This window comes from Galeopterus variegatus, unplaced genomic scaffold (assembly GCF_000696425.1).
Source record: "Galeopterus variegatus unplaced genomic scaffold, G_variegatus-3.0.2 Scaffold4319, whole genome shotgun sequence".
Lineage (NCBI taxonomy): Eukaryota > Metazoa > Chordata > Mammalia > Dermoptera > Cynocephalidae > Galeopterus > Galeopterus variegatus.
In genome coordinates, this window is record NW_007730430.1 from 156,844 (window position 1) to 179,886 (window position 23,043).

General features: G+C 47.1%; 1 protein-coding gene across 1 annotated transcript in view; it reads right to left on the reverse strand.

Moving 5' to 3' along the window:
• Nucleotides 1-23,043, reverse strand: part of LOC103602816 (ephrin type-A receptor 10-like) — a 38,242-nt gene that overhangs the window by 12,662 nt on the left and 2,537 nt on the right. The window contains exons 3-5 of the mRNA XM_008587258.1: nt 12,907-13,079; nt 9,658-9,829; nt 5,100-5,208 (exon numbers count right to left, since the gene is read on the reverse strand). Coding sequence (XP_008585480.1) covers nt 5,100-5,208; nt 9,658-9,829; nt 12,907-13,079 — 454 coding nt within the window. The remainder of the gene's footprint in view (nt 1-5,099; nt 5,209-9,657; nt 9,830-12,906; nt 13,080-23,043) is intronic.

The following is a 23,043-nucleotide window of genomic DNA, read 5'->3' on the forward strand; positions in this document are numbered from 1 at the left end:
CTACAGAACACAGATCCACCCGGTCTCTGGAAAGCTGGAAGTACCTATAAGGTCAACCATTAAACCCTGAGCTGCACAAAAAGCCTTCCCTAGGGAAACAGCAGCAAAGTAGCAATTTAAACAACCACACAGCTCAAGTACTAGTTCCCACAGGAAGTTCCCCTGTGTTAGAAGCAAAGGACAAAAAATTAGTTCCGGGCCAGGCACACCACCAGCACCTTGGGGCCTGCCTGGGAACTGGAGGTTTGGATATGGGGACTGGACTCCAATCCCACTTCCAGGCAAACTGCACCAGTGCCTCGGGGCCAGCCTGGGGAACTGAAGCATGGAGAAGAGGACCGGACGCCCCTCCCACAACCAGGCACACCACGCCAGCACCTTGGGGCCTGCCTGGGAACTGGAGGTTTGGATCTGGGGACTGGCCCCCACTCCCACTTCCAGGCAAACTGCACCAGTGCCTCAGGGCCAGCCTGGGGGCCTGAAGCATGGAGAAGGGGACAGGACCTTTCTCCCACAACCAGGCACACTGAGCTAGCGCCTTGGGGCCCACCCAGCGACCCAGGGTATGGAGTCAGGGACTGGACCTCTCTCCTACAACCAGGCACAACATGCCGGCACCTCGGAGCCCACCTGGGAACCCGGGGCAAGGAGAAGGGGACTGGACTTCTCTCCCACAGCAGGGCACAACATGCCAGCACCTTGGGGCTTGCCTGGGGATCTGAGGCAAGGAGAAGGGGAACAGTCCTCTCTCCCACAACCAGGCACACTGAGCCAGCATGTTGGGGCCCACCCAGGGACCCGGGGTATGGAGTTGGGGACTGGACCTCTCTCCACAACCAGGCACAACATGCCAGCTACTCGGAGCCCACCCAGGGAACCGGGGCAAGAAGGGGAATGGTCCTCTCTCCCACAACCGGGCACAACACACCAGTGCTTCAGGGCCCACCCAGGGACCTGAGGCATGGAAAAGGGGACTGGACCTCTCTCCCACAACCAGGCACACCAAGCCAGCACCTCGGGGCCCACTCATGGTCCCGGGACATGGAGAAGGGGACCAGACCAGCCTCTCACAACCAGGCACACCATGCCAGCACCTTGGGGCCTGCCCAGGGACCCAGGGCATGGAGAAGGGGACCAGACCACCCTCCCACAACCAGGAACACTGAGCGAGCGCCTTGGGGCCCACCCAGGGACCCGGGGTATGGAGTTGGGAACCGGACCACCCTCCCACAACCAGGCACACTGAGTCTGCACTTTGGGACCCACCCAGGGACCCAGGGTATGGAGTTGGGAAACGGACCACCCTCCCACAACCAGGCACACTGAGTCTGCACCTTGGGACCCACCCAGGGACCCGGGGTATGGAGTTGGGGACTGGACCTCTCTCCCACAACCAGGCACACTGAGCCAGTGCTTCAGGGCCCACCGGGAGAGGGGGACCTGAGGCATGGAGAAGGGGACTGGACCACCCTCCCATAACCAGGCACACTGCACCAGCACCTTGGGGCCTGCCCGGGGACCCAAGGCAAGGAGAAGGGGACCAAACACACCCCACAACCAGGCATACCGCCAGTGTCAAGGAGCATGCCAAAAACAGCACCCCCACGTGGGTGGCCCACCACAGTCACCACAATAACCATGGCTGCTGCAAAAGCAGCTAGATGCCACAACTACCATGCAGATGGTCCGCCAACCACTGGAGTGCATTCACATAAGAAGTCACCAGCAGAGACAAAGAAAAGAAGAGGATGTCTCTTTCCACAAAACCCATTTCAGAGTGACAGAAGAAGCATCTGCTCTATGATAATATTGGGGGACCTGATCACACCTCTCAGCATTGGACAGATCATCCAGGCAACAAGTTAACAGAGTAAAAAAAAAAAAAAAAAGTTAACAGAGTAACCATTATTCTTTCAGAAGGAGAGAAGAAATCTAGGGTAATTAGAGGGGGGAGGGGGAGGGAATGGGGGAAGGGGAGAGGTTGGACAAGGGGCATAAAGAATAATTATGATTTAGGGCTGGCCCATGGCTCACTCAGGAGAGTGCGGTGCTGATAACACCAAGGCCACAGGTTCGGATCCTATATAGGGATGGCCGGTTAGCTCACTTGGGAGAGCGTGGTGCAGACAACACCAAGTCAAGGGTTAAGATCCCCTTACCAGTCATCTTTTAAAAAGGAAGAAAAAAAAAAAAGACTTTGGCTTTTATTCTGGGAGCAGAGGAGAGCCTCTGGGGGTTAGGGACAGGGGAGAGCAATTGCATTTTAGAAAGACCATCCTAGCTGTTGAGTGGACACGGCTGCCGTTGCCCCTGCAGGAGTCGGTAGTGGCTCAGGTCATGGAGTGATCATGGGTATGGACAGAGGTAAGAGGAATCAAGTGATATTGAAGGTGACAGGGGCCACAGGGTTTCCAGACTGCTGGAGGGCAGGAAGGAAGAGGGAGAAGTTGCCCAGAGGAGTTTATGGTGGTGCCATTTACCGAGATGGAGAGATGAAAAGTTCCCCTTTAGACCTTTGAGTTTGTGGGGCCTGTTGATAAGCAGGGAGGATCAGTTAGAAGGGAGTTAGATGTGTGTGTGTCTGGAGCTTGGAAGAGAAGTCTTCTCTGAAGATACAAATTTGGGAGCCATGAGCATTGCCCAAGGAGAGGATGCAGCCTGAGAAGAGCGACTAGGAACAAGACTAAGGAACGCCAACATTTAGAGGTTGGGAAGAGGATAAGAAAGCCACGGAGGAGACCACCAAAGAAATGCCAGAGGAGTAGAAGGAAAACAGAAGGACAATGGGGCATAGTGATGGCACAGGAGCCGATGGCAAAGGGGAAGGAAAGAGGGGAGGGGGAGAGAGGTCACATGAAGGCCCGAAGAGGAGGGATGAAGGGAGGAGTTTTCAAAAGAGAGATATGATCATATTTATATACCAGTGAGAAGGTGTAGAAAGGCTGTTGTGCCAGATGAAGTGGCCATGGGAGGGTATCAGCAGCACGGGCTCTGGAATCTGACTGCATGGACTTGCTGCCCAGCTCCTCCACTCAGTAGCTGAGGGACTGGGTGGCTCAATTTTCTCTTTAATGAAATCATGATAAAGACAGCCCCACCTGACTATTGCAAAGAGCTTTCTAAGCATGCAATAAATGTTGGCTATTATGTGGGGGAGAGAGGGGCATTATAAGTAATAATGTGTTCCTAAGATGGTGAGGGGTGAGGTTCAGTCATAGGTAGAAGGGCTGATCCTGGCGAGAAGGAAGGCACCTTGTCCAGAGCAAAGGAGGGGGAGGATGGGTGCAGAGGCAGGCAGGTTGGTAGATTTGGTGGAGAGAAGCTGTGGGACCATTGATGAGGCTAAAAAACAGGTGCAGTAGGTGTGGCTGAGAGTTGGCTGCAAGGACAGGGCGTCTGCAGGCCGAAAGCAGAACCGGATCACATACATGGGGGTGCAGCAGTCTGAGGGGGGGTGGCCAGGAGGTTGGGTGGAACAGAAGAGAAGGTCCTTGGGAATGAGGAAGTCAAAGAACAGAGAGGCAAGGGGTGGGAGGCCATCCACTGCCTATCAAAGTCACCCAGGCTGGCGATGGGACTTCTGGGAGTGAGGGGAGCACCCAGAGAAGATCGGTAGAGATGAAGGGAAGGTTGAGTGGATGGAGGAGTGACAAGGGTTCATGGTTAAAAGAAAAAGAGAAGCTTCCACTGGACCACACCATCTAGGGAGAAGTGGGTAGACCAGGACGGACTGGGGAGGAAAACTGGAGGTGAGGGGCCACGGCACAGAGCAGGGGCTGCAGGGACGGGTGAGAGGTGCTACAGAAGGTCTGCAAAGTTGGGATATGCACACCAGAGAAGTCTGCCTCTCTACCCCTCAGCACTGGGCTGGGCAGATTCTCCCCCTCTCAGTGCAGCATGATTCTGAGTAAGTTTTGAAATTCGCCACCAGCTTACTCTGCCTGCTCTAGTGCACCTGCCTCCAAGGCACTCCTGGGCAGCTGCCCCTGTCCTGCAGAGCCTCTGCCTGGAAGAGATGCTCCTTGTTCATTTCTCTTTCCTCCTTCTGCCTCCCAGAGCCCCTAAGCACAAAGCTGGGACAAGACACTGTCAGCTCCTGGCTATCTCTGCTTTTCCAACAGGTCCAGCATATGAACCTTTAAGCTCCTTAAGGAAGGAGCTCCCCACTCTTGTCCTGCCTTCCTGACTCACCTGGCCCAGGCAGAGTTGGCTCTCAGACCAGCAGGATATTGTCCTCTCCTCCTCAGTCACTTTCAGTGCCTCAGTCAAGGCCAAGCAAATGGCCAAATGAATGCGCACTGTCCCTCCAGCCCACAGGCAGTTCCAGGATGCTGAGCTGTGCTGAGATGTGGTTCCCCAGCGGGCACATTGCTCTCTTCTGCTCCACCCACTCCAGCGCATCTCACGCAGACTTTCCAACCTCTCCAATCTGCTGACCTCAGCCCCAGCCTGGGACCACCTGGCATGCCACTGCGTGCAGCACAGTGTGGCCTGAGGAGAAGGAGGGCTATATGCCATGAGACCTCTGCTGTGTGCAAAAGGACTGGAATCTTCTCTCAACCAAACTCGAGTTCTATGTCTTTCCCCCTCCTCCCATCCTCTTTCTCTGCCCATTCTCCAGCAAACTGCTTTCTACTGGGGGTGGGGGGCTTCTGGCTTATGAATTCTCCTCCCTGTCCTCCCCCCTCCCACGCACACACACAATTTCTGCTTTTCTTCCCTTTGCCTGTGTTCAAGGGCCTCAAGATCCCTTGGGGGCAGGGGCTGGGGGCCTCTGAGTGCCTCAGGAGAATCCTAATCACACTGCAACAGCTGGAGCATGATTCCATTCTCAGCGATGCCTTCTGACATTTAATGAGTTAAGGAGCTAAATCCCCTTCATCCCAGAGTGGCTGAACTAGCTGCAGTGCTGGCTGCAGCACGAGCAGCGAGTGGGGGAGGGCCGGGACTAGCCATGCCTGGGTCTATACAGCAGTGTGCTCACATGTGCAAATCTGCATGTGTGCAAAGCAGGTGCAGATAGAGGTGCCAGTGAGCACAGGTTAGTGCACAAGGACATGACCCACCAGGGGCCACCCAGGTGGAGACCAGCCACCTACCTCCTCCAAACAGCCAGCACGCTCATCACGGAGCCCAGGACAAGGAGGGCTGAGATGGTCACCACAGTGATGACAACTGCAGGGCTCTGGTCCCTGGACTCTGAGGTAGCTGGGAGGAAAAGCACAAGGTTGAGACAGGCAGGGGACCAGGCTCCTGGGCAAGCCCGAGGACAGATTCCTGTTCTCACCTCATAGCAGGATTCCCACAGCACCTGTGCCTCCCAGCAGCACAGGGACCAAGGCAGCCCACTGACCACAGTGGCACCTGGAGTCCCAAGAGTTTCCTCTGCTCCCAGAGCAGGGCACCTCCACCATAGCCCAGCTCCAAGAGAGAGGAGCAGGAAACCAGGCAGGTGGGGCCAGGCCTCTATTTATGCCTTTCAGATGGGCAATGAGAGACTTAAAGAGAGGGGTCTAGAAGACCCTAGGCCTTCAGCCCCACCTATCCACCCATCCATCCATCCAACATACGTGCCAAGCTGGCACTAGTACTGGGGAGACAGCAACGAACGAGCCAGAGTCCTTGTCCTGGAGGAGTACAAGGACCCGTGGGGGAGACAGAAACAAAAACCTTAACTGTAGAATGAAAATAGAAACAGAGAAATGAGCAGAGCTGAGCAGAGGCACAGTAACTTCTTCCCAAGGCCAGGGAGGAAGGCTTCCCAGAAGAGGGGTCATCCAAACTGGACCTGGAGGATTGACAGGTTTTTGCTGACACTTAGATGCACATGCTAGGTCTGGAAAATGGCAAGTCATCCCGCGTGGCTGGAAAACAGACTGCATGGAGGCAGAGAATGGCCAGAGGGCAGGAAGATGAGGGCACTGGAGGGGACAGAACCCGGAGGGCCTTGAGTGCTACACTAAGGAGTATGAACTTCATCCTGAGGGTCACAGGGAGCCAGGGAGCAGTAGATACTTCCTTCCTGAGCAGAAAAGGAATGAGGGCTTCTGCTGAGCTGGCGGTGAGGATGGAGGGGAGGTGCTTGAGAGAGGTGAAGGTTCGGAGTCACTATTAAAAATGGGGAAAGTACTGGTGGCCCTGAAGATTCCAGTAAGATTGGAAAAGTCCGCCACTGCAGGCAGCCTTAGCATGGGACAGGAGGATGGCCGAAGTGCTGGGACTGACAGGGCAGGTGCAGCCAGACATCCAGGGAACGAGGGCTGGCAGAGCCGGTGACTGTTCCTGATGGGAGAATCTGCAGTGGCTGTGTAGGGACAGTGTGGGGCCAGGAGGGGCTGAGGGCCTGGGAGATGAGGTAGGATCCAGAGAGCTGCCTTTGGGATGTCACAGAGCAAGTGAGGAAGGACAGAAGAAGAAGGGAAAGTTAGATGCCAAGGAGGCCATGGAACCAGGAGGGCCAAAGTGGCCACCATGGTGATGACAACTGGAGGGATTTCAAAGCCCTTGGCTCCACAGAGGCAGAGGACAGGAAACAGGGTCTGGCTGGTGGCAGAAGGGGAGAGGAGCTGCCCAAATGTGTCTGAAACGAGGCATCTATTTTTTTTTTTTTTTTAAAGATGACCGATAAGGGGCTGGCCCGGTGGCGCACTGCTATAGTGTGCCGCTTGGGAGCGCGGCGGCACTCCCGCCGAGGGTTCGGATCCCACATACAGACCGGTTCCCGCTCACTGGCTGAGCGAGGTGCGGGCGCAACACCGAGGGTTGCGATCCCGTTGCCGGTCCCGGTCCAGTACGGGCGCGACACTGAGGGTTGCGATCCTGTTGCCGGTCCCCGGTCCGGTACGGGCGCGACACTGAGGGTTGCGATCCTGTTGCCGGTCCCCGGTCCGGTACGGGCGCGACACTGAGGGTTGCGATCCTGTTGCCGGTCCCCGGTCCGGTACGGGCGCGACACTGAGGGTTGCGATCCTGTTGCCGGTCCCCGGTCCGGTACGGGCGCGACACTGAGGGTTGCGATCCTGTTGCCGGTCCCCGGTCCGGTACGGGCGCGACACTGAGGGTTGCGATCCTGTTGCCGGTCCCCGGTCCGGTACGGGCGCGACACTGAGGGTTGCGATCCTGTTGCCGGTCCCCGGTCCGGTACGGGCGCGACACTGAGGGTTGCGATCCGTTGCCGGTCATGAAAAAAAGACAAAAAAAGGGAAAAAAAAAAAAAAAAAAGATGACCGATAAGGGGATCTTAACCCGTGACCTTGGTGTTGTCAGCACCACGCTCTCCCAAGTGAGCCACAGGCCGGCCCTGAAATGAGGCATCTATGTGTGCACAGAAGTGGGGGATGAGATAAAGACGGTTGTGGTGGGCAGCCTCTGAGATGGCCCTCCCGGGTCCCATCTCCTGGTGTCATTCCCCCTGAGTGTGGGCTGGACCTACTGACTCACTTCTGGTGAATACTACATGGCAAAAGTGATGGATGCCACTTCCAAGATTAGATCACAAGAGACGGCAGCTTCTGTCTTGGGTGCCCTCTCGCTCTCCCACCTGCTCACAGTCTCTGAAAGAGTCTAGTTGCTGTGCTGAGTAGCCCTATGGAGAGGCGTGTGGAGCAAGCCACAGCATGCCTCCAGCAATCGTCAGGGGGACCTGAGCAGGGAGGCACGTTCCCCTCCAGGCGAGCCCTGGATGACCACTGACATGGGTTGAATGTCTGTCTGCTCCAAAGCTCACGTGGAAGACTGGTCCCCAATGCAGCAGTGTTGAAAGGTGGGTCCTTCAGGAGGTGACTGGATCATGAGGGCCCTGTCCTCATGAATGGATTAACCCGGTAATGGGTTAATGGCTTAATGGGTTATCATAGCTGTGGACTGGTGGCTTCATAAAGACAGCAAGTGAGTACACTAACAAATGCTCTCATCCAGCCCATTATGTGCTACCCTGCATTGCCACGGGACTCTATACAGAGTCCCCACCAAGAAGGCCCTCAACAGATGCACCCCCTCGAGGTTGGACGCCCTGGCTTCCAAAACTGTAAGAAATTTCATTTATTTACAAATCATGCAGTTTCAGGTATTCTGTTATGAGCAACAGAATGGACTAATACAACCGCAGAGAACACCTTGACTGCAGCCATGGGACAGACCCTGAGCTGATGGCACCTAGCTAGGAGGCACCCATATTCCTGACCCACAGAAACTATGAGATAATAAATGTTTGTTGTTTTTAGCTGCTAAATTTTGGGGTAATTTGTACATAGCAATAGATAACTAATTCAGTGGTGAAGATGACTCTTCATCAAGGTCCTGATTTGGGGACACAGCTCACTGGGAAAAGTGCTCTGCAGATTGGGAGAACCATTCCCCCATAGCAGGGCCACGGCCAGAGAGGCTGGGCATCTGAGCAGTCTCTACTGACTGAGAGGCACCAGATGAATGGAAATCATCAGCCCTTCTCAGCCCCCAGGCCCCAGCTGCTGCCCCCACCATGCTCCCTCCAGCCAAACCCACGAGCCTTTGTTCAGATGGCTTCCTCAACCCCAAATGCCTTCCCTGCCCCTCTCCACTTATTCAGATGTTCCCCAGCCTTCAAGACGTAGCTCTAATCTCCTCTTTCCAGCACCTGGCCGAGGGCTGGCACCAACAGGCAATCGAGCAAGAGTGCTGCCTTTCTTTCCAGAACTCCAGCTCCCTCAACATTTTATCTTCATTTCCCTTTGGGCTCAGAGTTTGTCCTATCTTGGATTAGAGTCATGTAGCAGGTTGGAAAGAATTATTAACTTGACAGCTGGTGCCAGAATGCCTCTTAGGAGGAACTGCCTTTGTTCAGGAAAATACTTTGATGAGCTGCTCCGGGTAGATAGAGGTGAGGTCTGCAGGGCTGGGTTAGCAGCAGGCAGAACGACAAGAGAGAACTAACCTGCTCTGCATGCACCGTGAGAGGGAGTTGGGGGTGGGTGGGGAAAAGGAGGAACCAGGGGAGGGGAGTGAGGGGGGTGGATAGCACAATACCATGGAGAAGTCGGGGATGGTTTAAGATCAGATAGCTAATGTTCGACTTTTGTTTTGTTTTTATGACAGTTTTATCGAGATATAATTTGCATACCATACAATTCTCATGTTGTTTTGTTTATTGCTGCAGTGCAACCCCCATCCTGACCCCTAACCTTCTGGGAAGCCTTTTTCACACTCTAAGACCTAGTGGGGAAAGGCACAGTGCACCAAGTTTGGGTCTATATCACGGCAGAGAGAAAGAACCAGAATGGGAAAAAAAATTTAGTGGTCGCACCAACAGGTGACTATGACACTCTATAAACTCTTCCCAAGAAAGTGTTGAGAATCTCAGTGAGGGCACAGGATGTTTCTACAAGACATCGGATAGGTGCTAAGAGGCAGGGAGACACCAGCTGAGACATGGGTCGTAGTGGCTCATGAACCCGTCTCCTGTGAGCTTCTCCAGGACAGGGACCCAACCCAATCTAATTCATGTCAGTGAATAGGCATTCATTGGTGGATTCCAAGTTCATTAATTAATTAGGCTGTAATTAAACTGTTCTGCAGGCTCCCTTAATTGCACAGATAATTCTCCCCCTCTATCTGTCTCTCTGCCTCAGCCCCATCCATGTTCTCTGCCCAGGTCCCTGGCCACTTGTACACACCACTTACCTTCTCCGGGGGTCTGCACTTCGATGCTGGGGTTGAAGCTCTGGGCCTCCCAGGAGGGCCCCGGGGAAGCCGCCCGGATCTGAAAGACGTAGCGGGTAGCTGGCTTCAGGTTGGTGACGGTGACTGCAGGCGCCCCTGTCTTCACTGTGGAGTATGTCTGCTCACTCTGACCCTGGAGAGGGATGGAGAAGTGAGGCCCAGAGCCAGAGCTAATCCCATTGTCCTGGGAGAAGGACAGGAGAAAAGGAGCAGGAGGCAGGAGAGGTGCCCTTAGGTGAATGTGGGTTGCGTGGGAGAGCCTGACCCAATCATCCTTGGGGACTCCAGAGATTTCTTCCACAGGATCCCAGCCCTTCTCTCCACCACAAGTTCCCACCCCACACTCGGTGGTACTTGCAGCTGAGAACAGCCCCACCTCTGCATATGAGACACTGCAGAGAAGACACTAGATCCTCCCTTTCAGGGACTGCAGGATGACAGCCAGCAGGGCCTGGCAGTCCAGGGGGGAGCTGGGCCAGTGCCCTAGCAGTCCTGATGCCTCAGAGAAAAGAATACAAAAATGAGCCCCAACACCTGCCCCCTGATGGCTCATGAGGCTGTTCCTTCCCCTTGTCACCTGATTTCCACAACTGTCCCTGCAGCTATTATCTTGCTTTTTTGTTCTGCTTCACAGATAAGGAAACTAAGCTCTGAGAGGTAAAAATGTACCCATAACAGCCAACACTGATGAGTGCCTGTCCTGCCGGCTCTAGTGCTACCCTTTACCAGCTCTACCTCCTAGGAACTTCACAGCAGCCCTGAGGAGTCAGCGTTTCTATCTCTTTTTATAGTGAGGTTCACATGAAGGAAGTAACGTCCCTTGAAGTAACACCTTCTGTGTCCCTGCAGGTCCTGCTGTTTGTTCCATATCATGCTGCACCTGACTCTACCCCAATACCTCTGATAATGGCAGGTGCTAGAGATGCTCCTCCCGTCATTTCATCTCTGCCCACGCTGAGTTAGAGCCCCTGCCACAGCCACCACCCCCAGAGGGGCAACCCCACATCCTGTGGCCCCAGTTCTTTGGCCATGGCACACAGGAATCAGGGCAGACTTTGACCCAAGCTGGGCCAATCAGAATCTCCCATCCAGGCATTTGAACAATCTTCTGAAAGACAGTGGTGATGGCTGGAGGACCTATGAGCTGGGGCAGGCTGGGGGTGGGGAGGAGTGGGGTTAAGGCTGCAGCGACATGCGGTGAGCAAGCCCCTCTGCAGAGCAAGCTGGCTGGTGTGCAGGCAGAAGTGGAGATGAGAAGCACTGTGGCTCCAGGGAGGAGCTGCCTGACATCTGTCCAGGCCTATTGACCCAGCAGTACTTCCAGTCCGTGAGCTCCCTGAGATTTCCCTGAAGCCTTTCAGATATAGCCCCTTTTTGTAATTGTTGCTCTTTCTGAGGGATTTTGTTCCCAGCAAATTCACACTCCCTGACTAGGGACCTGGGAACATCCACCAGCTCATCCTTTAGACTCTTGCCTATGCTCTGATCCCTAAGTGTGAGTTCAGTGAGTCTTTTCTAAGTGCCTGCTGCATACCTAGCTTTTTCCCAGTGTCCTTCGCTGCTGTCTCCTAACCATCAGTGTTCTGGGCTGGTGGGTCGGCTCAGTTGGTTAGAGCATGGTGTTGTAACACCAAGGTCAAGGGTTCAGATCCCTGTACCAGCCACCAGAAAAAAAAAATTTTTTTTTTAATAAAAAAATTAATTAATTAATTAATTAAATTTTAAAAATCAAAGTTCTTCGGGGCTCTGACCTGGCCACTCTTCTCATGCATATTCCCATCCTAGGTCATCTGCTCTGGTCCCCTGGCTTCAGCTACCACATCTATGCTGAAGGCCCCCAAACTCTCTCTCTCTCTCCAGCCCAGGCCTTTTCCTTGAGCATCAGACCTGCAAGTCCCCCTGGATGTCCCACGAGTCCCCTGAATGCTACATGAACAAAACCAAGCTCACTGTCCTGCCCCAAGCCTGCTCCTCCTCCTCAGTGGTCCTCCTTCTCTGCCAGCACACCCTGTCCTCTGGGACACCCAAGTCATACACCCCGCAGTGACTCAGGATTCCCTATTCAGTCCCGAAACTCACAGCTCTCAGCAGACTTCTAGTATTCAAAAACTATTATCTGATTCAGCAAAGAAGTCCCTTGTGTCACTGAGGAGTGAATGAAGTTCTGACACATGTAGTGCTGAAGCTGAAAGAGGTTTCACTTTAATGAATATAGTTTGCACCCAGGTGAGAAACAGTTTAATGGTAGATTACGTATCAGATTTAAAGACAATAAATTTATGGGGAAAATAGATAGCAGATTGACATGAAACTCCATTTGTCAAATCATGACTGAACTGCAACCATAGATTGACAATGGATACAAGAGATAAGCAAATATCAGTAGAAGTATCCTACAGGAATAAATTGGCTATATGAAGTTTACAATAAAGAGTATTGCATATGTATTATTATTATTGTAAATGATGTGTTATACATCTTTCATATCAGTAAAATTATAATAATGCATAAACTTATTGTTCTGAAAGCTGGTGGTTAAACATTTACCAGCACACCACCAGACCTAGCCATGTGCTCCCAGGGGCATACATTTTCGTAAAATTCGAAACAAAGTGATATTTCTGTGTTCTTTTTCTTTAAAAGGCTTCAGCAGGGCCGGCCCGGTGGCGCACTGGAGAGTGTGCCGCTTGGGAGCGTGGTGGTGCTCCCGCCGAGGGTTCGGATCCCATGTGGAGACCGGTTCCCGCTCACTGGCTGACAGTGGTGTGGGCGCAATACCGAGGGTTGCGATCCCGTTGCCGGTCCCCGGTACGGGCGCGACACCGCGGGTTGTGATCCCGTTACCGGTCAGTAAAAAAAAAGACAAAAAGGAATAAAAAAAAAAAAAGGCTTCAGCAAATGGCATGTATAAGATTCAGCCTCACAAAATCTGGACCAGCCCCAGAGAAAGCTCTTTGTCAACTGTAAACACGAGGCCAAAGTGGCGAAAATGGAGATGATTGGTGATAAATGCAGACTTGAGGGGAGAGCGTGGAGCCCGGGGTGTGGAGGGGACAGGAAGAAAGGAGAAACTCAAGCCTGGGGGCCAGTTAGGGGACTGGTGGATATGTTCAGAAAGAAAGGGCGTTTGCTGGAAGGAAGGCCTGAAGAAGCAGCAGCCCAGCAGGCAGGCGAGGGCAGGCTCCAGGTCTCTCCCAGACCCGGACTCACCTTCTCGTAGTATCGGATCTCGTACTCCGTGCCGTTCGCCCCAGGGGCTCCAGCGGGGATGGGCTCCCGCCACGACAGGGACACGCTCTGGGGCTCCACCCGGTCCCTGCGGATCTCATCCTCTTCCCAGGGCCCTGAAATTAGGTAACGTGCGATTCTCCACCTGGGCAGGGCTAGGGGGGGCGGGGAGAGGGGCTGGAAGGGAGGGGCTAAGGAAGCTGAGGGGTGTGACCAAAGGGGATGTGGGGCGGGGCTAGGGAATGTCTGAAGGGCGTGACCAAGGCTGCAGGGGGCGGGGCTAGGGAGCCTGTGGGGCGGGGCCCTGGTGGCTGTGGGGCGGAGCTAGCGAAGCCTGAAGGGTGTGGCCAAAGGGGCAGAGTCTGTGTGAGACCAGAGAGAAGTGAGGCCCCTCTCCCCCCACGGCCCTCTCCCTCATTGCCTCCTAGTGGGAAAAGGACCGACCTCCTGCTGCTTGACTACTCCCTACACCCCAGCTTCCCTCGTGATGGTTGGTTCTAATTCCCCAGGCTCTTTCTATCCTTTATGTGGTTTGGAGACATACGAGAGCACTTAGAGGCTAGGAGACCAATTAATGGTATGGTCAAGAGGTAATACACTCAAAAAAGTAGAAATAGAAGGAAATTACCCCAACATAATAAAGGCCATGTTTGAAAAGCCCACAGTGAACATCATACTCAAGAGGGAAAGACTGGAAGCCTCCCCTCTAAAATCAGGAAAAAGGCAAGGATGCTCCCTCTCACCACTTCTATTCATCATAATGCTGGAAATTCTAGACAGAGCAATTAGGCAAGACAAAGAAACAAAAGGCATCCAAATTGGAAAGGAAGAAGCAAATGTATCTCTGTTCACAGGTGGTATGATCTTACATGTAGAAAACCCTAAAGATTCCACAAAAAAACGTTTAAAACTAATAAACAAATACAGTAAAATTGTAGGACACAAAACCAACACACAAAAATCAATTGTGTTTCTATACATTAACCATGAACAATTCAAAAAGGAAACCAAGAAAACAATCCTATTAACAATAGCATCAAAAAGAAATAAAGTTAGCCAAAGAGGCTAAAGACTTGTACACTGAAAACTATAAAACATTGCCAAAAGAAACTGAAAACAAATATATGGAAAGACACCCTGTGTTCATGGAGTAGAACACTAATATTGTTAAAATGTCCATATTACCAAAAGTGATTTACAGATTCAATGCAATCCTTATGAAAATTCCAGTGGCACTTTTGCAAAAACAGGAAAGACAAGCCCTAAAAATTGTATGAAATCTCAAAGGACCATGAATAGCCAACATCATCTTGGGAAAGAAAAACAAAGCTGGGGGCCTCACACTTCCTGACTTCAAAACATATTACAAAGCTACAGTAATCAAAACAGTATGGTACAGACACATAGACCAATGGAACAAAATAGAGAATCCAGAAATAAACCTTCACATACATGGTCAAATGATCTTCCTCAAGAGTACTATGGGGAAAAGATGGTCTCTTTACCAAATCATGCTGGGAAAAGTGGATATTCACATGCAAAAGAATGAAGTTGCACCCTCACTTTACACCACAAACAAAAATGAACTCAGAATGGATTAAAGACTTGAACATAAGACCTGAAACTATAAAACTCCTAGAAGAAAATACAAAGGAAAAGCTTCATGAGATTGATTCGGAAATAATTTCTTCAATATGACACCAAAAGCACAGGCAACAAAAACAAAAATAGACAAATGAAACTTCATCAAACTTAAAAACTTCTACACAGCAAAGGAAACAATAAACAGAATGAAAAGGTAAACTACAGAATGTGAGAAAATATTTTCTAATCATATATCTAAGGAGTTAATATCCAGAATATATAAATAAGTCCTACAACTCAATTACCAACAACAAATAACCAAATTTTAAAAATGGACAAAAGACTTGAGTAGACATTTCTCTAAAAAAAGATACACAAATGGCCAACAAATATATGAAAAGAGGTTCAACATCACTAATCATTAGAGAAATGCAAATCAAAACTACAATGGGATACCACCTAACAACCGTTAGGATGATCACTATTAAAACAAAACAAAACAGAAAATAACAAGTGTTGGTGAGGATGTAGAGAAATTGCAACATTTGTACACTGTTGGAAGGAATGCAAAATGGTGCAGACACTATGGAAAACAGTATGGAATTTCCTCAAAAAATAAAAAGTAGAATTACCATATTGTTTTAGTCTGTTTTGTGTTGCTATAACAGAAATACCTGAGACTGGATAATTTATAAAGAAGAGAGGTTTATTTGGCTTACTATTCTGGGACAGCTGCATCTGGCATGGGCCTCAGACTGCTTCTACTCATGGTGGAAAGTGGCAGGCAGCCAGTGAGTATGAGCAGATCACATGGCGAGAGGAAGCAAGAGAGAGGAGGTGCCAGGGTCTTTTTAAACAACCAGCTCTCACGGGAACTAATAGAGCGAGAACTCACTCATTAATCTCCCCTCCCCCAGGGAGAGCATTAATCCATTCATGAAGGATCCGTCCCCCATGACTCAATCAGTTTCCAACACTGCCACATTGGAGATCAAATTTCCACATGAGTTTTGGAGGGGACAATAGGTCCAAACTCCATCACATATGATCCAGCAATCCTGCTTCTGGGTGTCTATCCAAAAGAACTGAAAACGTCTTGAAGAGATATTTGCTCACCCATGTTTGTTGCAGCATTATTCACAATAGCCAAGAGGCAGAAGCAATCTAAATGACCATCAATGGATGAATGGATAAAGAAAATGTATATACAGACAATGGTATATTATTCAACCCTTAAAAAGAAAGAAATCCTGTCATATTCTATATCATGGATGAACCTTGACATTACGCTAAGTGAAATAAGCCAGTCACAAAAAGACAAATACTGCATGATTCCACTTATAAGAAGTATCTAAAGTAGTCAAACTCTTTGAAATGGAAAGTAGAATGGCGGTTTTCAGGGGAAGCGGGGAGGGAGGAAAGGTGAGTTGTTCCATGGGTATAGAGCTTCAGTTTTGCAAGATGAAAAAGTTCTAGAGACCTGTTACACAATGAGCATATAGTTAACCCTAGTGTACTGTACACTTAAAATTGGTTAATATGGTAAATTTTATGTTGTGTTTTTTACTATGATAAAAAAAATATATCGCGCACAGGTCACAACCCAAAGTAAGTAAGTCATAATCTCTGTGGGGTGGGGCTCAGGCATTAGTATTTTTTTTTAAGGCTTCTTAGTGTCTCCAGTGTGCAGACAACTTCTAACTGTAGTCTTATGTGAGCTAAGAAATCATTTTAGATAAAATCAATTGGGTTGAGGTTTACTGTTACTTGCAGCTGAAAGCCTCACAACCAAACCAAAGGGCAATTCACACATATTAATATTATTTTTTGGCAAATACCAGCTATCTCCTTATTCAAGAACAAGTAAATAGAAAACACCAAGAAACTGGGCATATAAAAAATATTTCAGAATAAGGGAACAGTAACATTACTCTGAAGACTCAGGAGGAGCAGATCTTTAAAAGTGATTTAGTATGACAGTAGAGGAACAAGCAAGCATACTGTTGGCATCTCCAAGAACGAGAAAGTAAACACAGCCTCCACCAAATAGGTGCATAAGGCCATGAAGAAAAAACAGGTGGAGAAGAAAAAGAAAAAAGATGAGATGAGATGAAAGTGGAGAAGGTGAGAAAGGCTTGTGGGGCTCTAACTGTAGTCTTATGTGAGCTAAGAAATCATTTTAGATAAAATCAATTGGGTTGAGATTTATTGTTACTTGCAGCTGAAAGCCTCACAACCAAACCGAAGGGCAATTCACACATATTATTATTATTTTTTGGCAAATACCAGCTATCTCCTTATTCAAGAACAAGTAAATAGAAAACACCAAGAAACTGGGCATATAAAAAATATTTCAGAATAAGGGAACAGTAACATTACTCTGAAGACTCAGGAGGAGCAGATCTTTAAAAGTGATTTAGTATGACAGTAGAGGAACAAGCAAGCATACTGTTGGCATCTCCAAGAACGAGAAAGTAAACACAGCCTCCACCAAATAGGTGCATAAGGCCATGAAGAAAAAACAGGTGAAGAAGAAAAAGAAAAAAGATGAGATGAGATGAAAGTGGAGAAGGTGAGAAAGGCTTGTGGGGAAACTAAAAGTGCATGAGCAAATTTGAAATATTTAAAAGAAAATTCATTACAAAGATCCTTAACAAAATCACAAGCAAAATGGGAGCTTACACCTCTCTGAGTTTTTGGAACACCAAGTAGAAAATAAGAAGAAAATACAAGAGTTGAATGATATATTATATCTAAGACATATAGATGGTCCCCAACTTCTGATGGTTTGACTTTATGATCGTGCAAAAGTGATATAACCATTGTTTTTCACTTTAGTACAGTAGTCAATAAATTACATGAGACATTTCAATACTTTATTACAAAAGAGGCTTTGTGTTAGATGGTTTTTCCTAGCTGTGGGCTAGGAAGTGTTCTAAGCACGTTTCAGGTAGGCTAGGCTAAGCTACGATGTTCAGTACGTTAGGTGTAGTAAATGCATTTTCAACTTACAATATTTCAACTTATGGGTTTATCGGAACATAACCCTATCATAAGTCAAGGAGCATCCGTGTGTGTGTGTGTGTGTGTGTGTGTGTGTACATATACAGGGGAGGAGAGACAGAACTACATTACAAAATAACCCACATTGTTTTATTTATTTATTTATTTAGGTGGTTGGCCAGTAAAGGGATCTGAACCCTTCACCTTGGTTTTACAAGGCTGCACTCTAAACAAATGAGCCAACCAGCCAGCCCGATGAAGACTGTTTTAACGTAGCCATGAAATAGTTAAAATTTTTACCATACCTTATAACACAAAGAAAGCCTCAATAGTTATTTCTTTTTTTAAAAAAAAAGAGTAAAAATTACACAACCTCTTTCTCTAACTATGGAGCAGTAAAATTAGAAACAAAAAGATAAACAAAATAAAAGCAAGTCATCTGGAAATGAAAACACATCCCCTAAAATAATTCACATCAAAGCTACAATATTAGAAGAAAACATAGGTATAACTCTTCATGACCTTGGATTAAGCAATGGCTTTTCAGAGATGATACCTAAAGCACAGGCGACCAAAGAAAAAAGAGATAAATTAGACTTCATCAAAATTATAAGCTTTTGTGGTTCAAAGGACATCTCCAAGAAAGTGAAAGACAACCCACAGAGTGGGAGAAGATATTTGAAAATCATGTGAATATATCTAATATTGCTTGTATGGATTGAATTGTGTCCACCAAAAAAGATATGTTGAAGTCCTGACCCACAGTACCACAGAATGTGATCTTATTTTGAAACAGGGACTTTACAGATGTAATCAAGTTAAAACGAGGTCATTCAGGTGGGCCATAACCTAATATGACTTATGTCTTCACAAAAAGGAGAAATTTGAACACCAAACTGTCTCTGTGTTCTATGTTTGTCTATGTCGTGCATAGGAAGATGTGAAGACACAGGGAGAAGACAGTCATGTGACTGGAGTTATGCAGCTACAAGCCAAGGAATGGCAAAGATTGCCAGCAGACACCAGAGACTAAGAGAGACAAGGAAGGATTCTCCCCTAGAACCATCAGAGAGAGCATGGCCCTGCTGACACCATGATTTCAGACTTCCAGCCTCCAGAACCATGAGACAATACATTTCTTTTGTTTTAAACCACCCAGTTTTTGACACCTTGTTATAGCAGCCCTAGGAAACTAATACAAGGGTCTGGTATCCAGGAAAAAATACACACACAGACACACATATATATATAAACTCATATCTTAGTGACAAAAAGAAAACTCAGCACATGAACAGGTGTTCAACATCATTAGTCATTAGGGAAATGAAAATCAAAACCACAATGAGATACAACTTCACATTCACTAGGATGGCTATAGTCGAAAAGACAAGTAATAACAAGTGCTGGTGAGGATGTGGAGAAACTGGAACCCTTGTACATTGCTGGTAGGAATGTAAAATGGTATGCTGCTTTGGAAAACAGGCAATTCCTCCCAAAGTTAGGCAGTTCCTCAAAAAGTTTAAAAAGTTACCATGTTATTAGCTAGCTTAGGCTACCATAACAACTACAGACTGGGTGGCTTAAACAAGAAAAATGCATTTTCTTACAATTCTGGAGGCTAGAAGTCTAAGATCAAGATGCCATAAGATTTGTATTCTGGTGAGGGTTCTCTTCCTGACTTGCAGACGGTCACTTTCTCGCTGTGTCCTCACGTGGCCTTTCCTCCGTGCACATGTGAACAGAAAGCTAGCAAGCTGTGGTGTCTCCTCCTTTTCTCATAAGGACACCAGTCCTATTGGATTAGGGCCCACCCTTATGACCTCACTTAACCTTAATTACCCTCTTATAGGCACTACCTCCATATACAGTAATGCTGGGGTTTAGGGTTTCAACATCTGAATTTGGGGGTGGGGGGGACATGATTTAGTCCATAGCCGTGTGATTTAGCAATTACACTGCTGGGTATATACCCAAGAGAACTAAAAACATATGTTCATACAAAAACTAACATATGAATATTCATAGCAGCACTAGTCATAATGGACAAAATATAGAAACAACTATTGGGTATTTAAACTGTTCCATCAACTGATGAGTGGATAAACAAAATTGTGGTATATCCATGCAATGGAATATTATTTGACCATAAAAAGGAATGAAGTACTGATACATGTTACAACATGGATGAACCTTAAAAACATTACACTAAATGGAAGAAGCAAACATGAAAGTTCACATACTATATTATTCCATGTATCAAAATACCCAGAAGAGGCACATCCATAGAAATGGAATACACATTAGTGTTTAATTTTGGCTGGAAGGGGTGGAAGGTATGGGGAGTGAATGATAATGGGTTTCCTTTTGGGGGGATGAAAATGTTCTAGAATTAGCACTGGTTGCACAACCACGTGAATATATGAAAAACCACTGAATTGTACCCTTTAAAAGGGTGAATTTTATGAATTTTATGAAGTATACCTCAAAAAAAGAAACCCTACAATACTAACAATGTGATAATATTTTGTATAAAAATGTATTGGATATAAGCAAAGCTATACTCAGAGGAAAATTCATAGGTTTAAAAAATTAAAACAAAAAAATAACTAAGCACTGTACTCACCTAAAAAACACTTTAGAATAAAAAAGAAAAAAATAGGGCCGGCCTGTGGCTCACTCGGGAGAGTGTGTTGCCCATAACACCAAGGCCACAGGTTCGGATCCCATATAGGGATGGCCGGTTAGCTCACTGGGCGCGGTGCAGACAACACCAAGTCAAGGGTTAAGATCCCTTTACTGGTCATCTTTAAAAAAAAAAAAAAAGAAAAGAAAAAAAGAAAAGAAACAAAAAAAGTAAAAAACAAATTTTTTAAAAAGACCAGGAAAGGAGGATAGTATTAATAAAAATAAAGTGACAAGTGACAAAAGTAAAGAACAGTGGAATTGATAGATTCAAGGACTGATTCCTTGTCATAACCAATAAAATAAACTTCTGGCAAGGATAATTAAGAGAAAAGATATGTTGTGAGCCATCCCATGAAGAAAAAGAAAAACAAAGGAAAAAAGAGAAAAGAGAGACACAAACATACAACTCAAAGAGAAGGCTAACTCCAGATACTAAAGAAAGTTTTAAAGTATACATACCTAATAATAAATTAGAAAAAGATGATCAAAAGATTTTCAAAAAAGCATGAATTAATAAAACTGATTCAAGAAGAAATTACAGAAAAGATTGAAAATATCATCAAACTTCCCCCCCTCAAAAGGTGCAGGGCCCAGATAGCCTCTCGGGCAGTTTTTCATGCCTTCGAGGAATACATAATTATGCTATTTAAACTGTTTCAGAGCAGAGAAACAGAAGAAATTCTTCCTGATGTCTTTCCAAAGCCAGCATTACCATAGCCAAAACTTGACTAGGAACAATAAAAAACACTAGACTAATCTCTCTTACAAATGTAGATGGAAAAATCTTAAGATATAAGAAATGAACTCAGCAAAATTAAAAGAATAATATACTCATATCCAGCAGGGTATAATCCAGAAAGGCAGAGAGTTCACAATGAAAAATCCATTAGCAGAATTCATCATACTGACAGGTATGCTTAAGACAGCATTTTATAAAATTAACATCCATTCCTGAGTTTGAAAAAAAGTTCAGTGAAAAGCAAAGGCATCACATAGCCTAGAGATTAAATGCTCAGGGCTTTGGTGGCAAACAGACCTGTGTTCAGTAACTGGTCTCTCTAGGCCTCTCCAACCTGTTTCATCATTTGAAAGGTGAGTATAAGGGCTGGCCCATTAGCTCGGTTGGTTAGAGCACGTTGTTCTAACACCAAGGTCAAGGGTTCAGATCCCCATACTACCAGCCACCAAAAAAGAAAAAGAAAGAAAAAGAAGATGAATATCAATGAATTAATGTAAAAAATCATGTTGCACAGTGTCAAACACAGAGCAGCATTCAATCAGTGGGAGATTCATATTTTCACTAATAAAACGGAAATAGAAGAGTATGTCCTTTATATGATTTTTAAATCCATATGTATCAAAACAAGTTAAGATTGTTAATAAGAAATGCCAAATAAGAACAGTTATTACATATATTGTACAAAAGGGATTTTATAGTAGATAGTTAGAGATTTGGATATAGAGATAGAGACAGAAAAAAAGTCTGGAAGTATATACACCAGGATATTAATAGTTACTCATGTCTGGGTGATAGAAATATGGCTTTTTTTCCTCTTTCTAAACTCAATTTTTCAAAAACGTAAATGCAATAATTAGTGTTTTTCTATAATATTTCTCTTAGAAAAAAGGCGGTATGAAAACATAGTAGAGATCATAAAGAACAGAACTGTTTTTCCAGAAAACCAAATAGGGAAATCTCTCCCAAAAGGCAGAAGAATTAAGAGCTAAAAATGATAAAGGAAGAGACAAGATTGGAGAATCAGAAAATGATGTACAACCTAAAGCTTAGAGATATTCTTAAGAGAGATATTGGAGTTATCAGAAGTTCTAATCAAAGAAATAGCTGAAGAAAACTTTTCCAGGAATAAAAAGTTGTGCAGATCAAAAGGTTTACTGTATTCCAGCCAAAGTCAATGAAAAGAAATTCATATTGGCTAAATTTTTTACTTTCATCAGTAGGTTAAGAAATTATTCAAACATCGTGTTGTATACATATAAATACCCACGTTATTTACAAAAGGATGAAAATAACGCTAGCCTCAGACTTCTCTGCGATGCAACTACCAGAAGACAGAGAAGTAGGGTCACACACCAATCATATCTCCTCAGCTACGAAAAGACTCAGAAACCACGCCACTCATTTATCTTTCTTGCAAAGGATACTTGAAAGATGACTTGAAGTTAAACCCCCGCTGAGAGACAAGTCAGAAGTAAACGTCAAGAATGAGGAAGGTGGAGTATAAAAAGGTTGTGAGTCTTCATTCATTTGTCTCATTTGCAGACGCAGAAAATTATTGGCCGGTGGATCCTATCGCCCCTACAGTCTGACTCTACATGCTTTCCCGCCCTTTTCCAGGACCAGGAAAGGGTGGCCGATGCAGCAGGGGGACACACGACAGGACGCCTCTTTCTGAGACAGAAGGGAACAAAGTATGATTCTGCTTCCTACTGACATTTTTGAAAAAGAAAGGCAAAAGATCTTGCACCTCTTTTTTCCTGGGAAATTAGAGGCGAGGCAAAGTGCAGAGCTGGGTGTGGGACGACGGCTTTCCGCGAGGTGACCAGCAGCAAGGGGAGCTCCCGCTGGCTCCTGCGGACTTACTGAAATGCTTTGGCAAGTAGCAAGGAGTCACCTGCATCCTCAGTCCCTCCCCGGGGACCTGGGGAAGGCGGCTGACTCTCGGTGGGGGACACTCCGTCTCCCGGAGAGATGCTGGGTGCTCGCACGGATGGCGGTTGATCTGGGGTGGGTGGCTGCGGCGGGGCTCCCGCTAGGACGGAGGGCCCGGGGAGCGCGGGTGCAGAGGAGCGGGGTTCTCCCGGGCGCGCGGGCGGCCTTACCCCCGG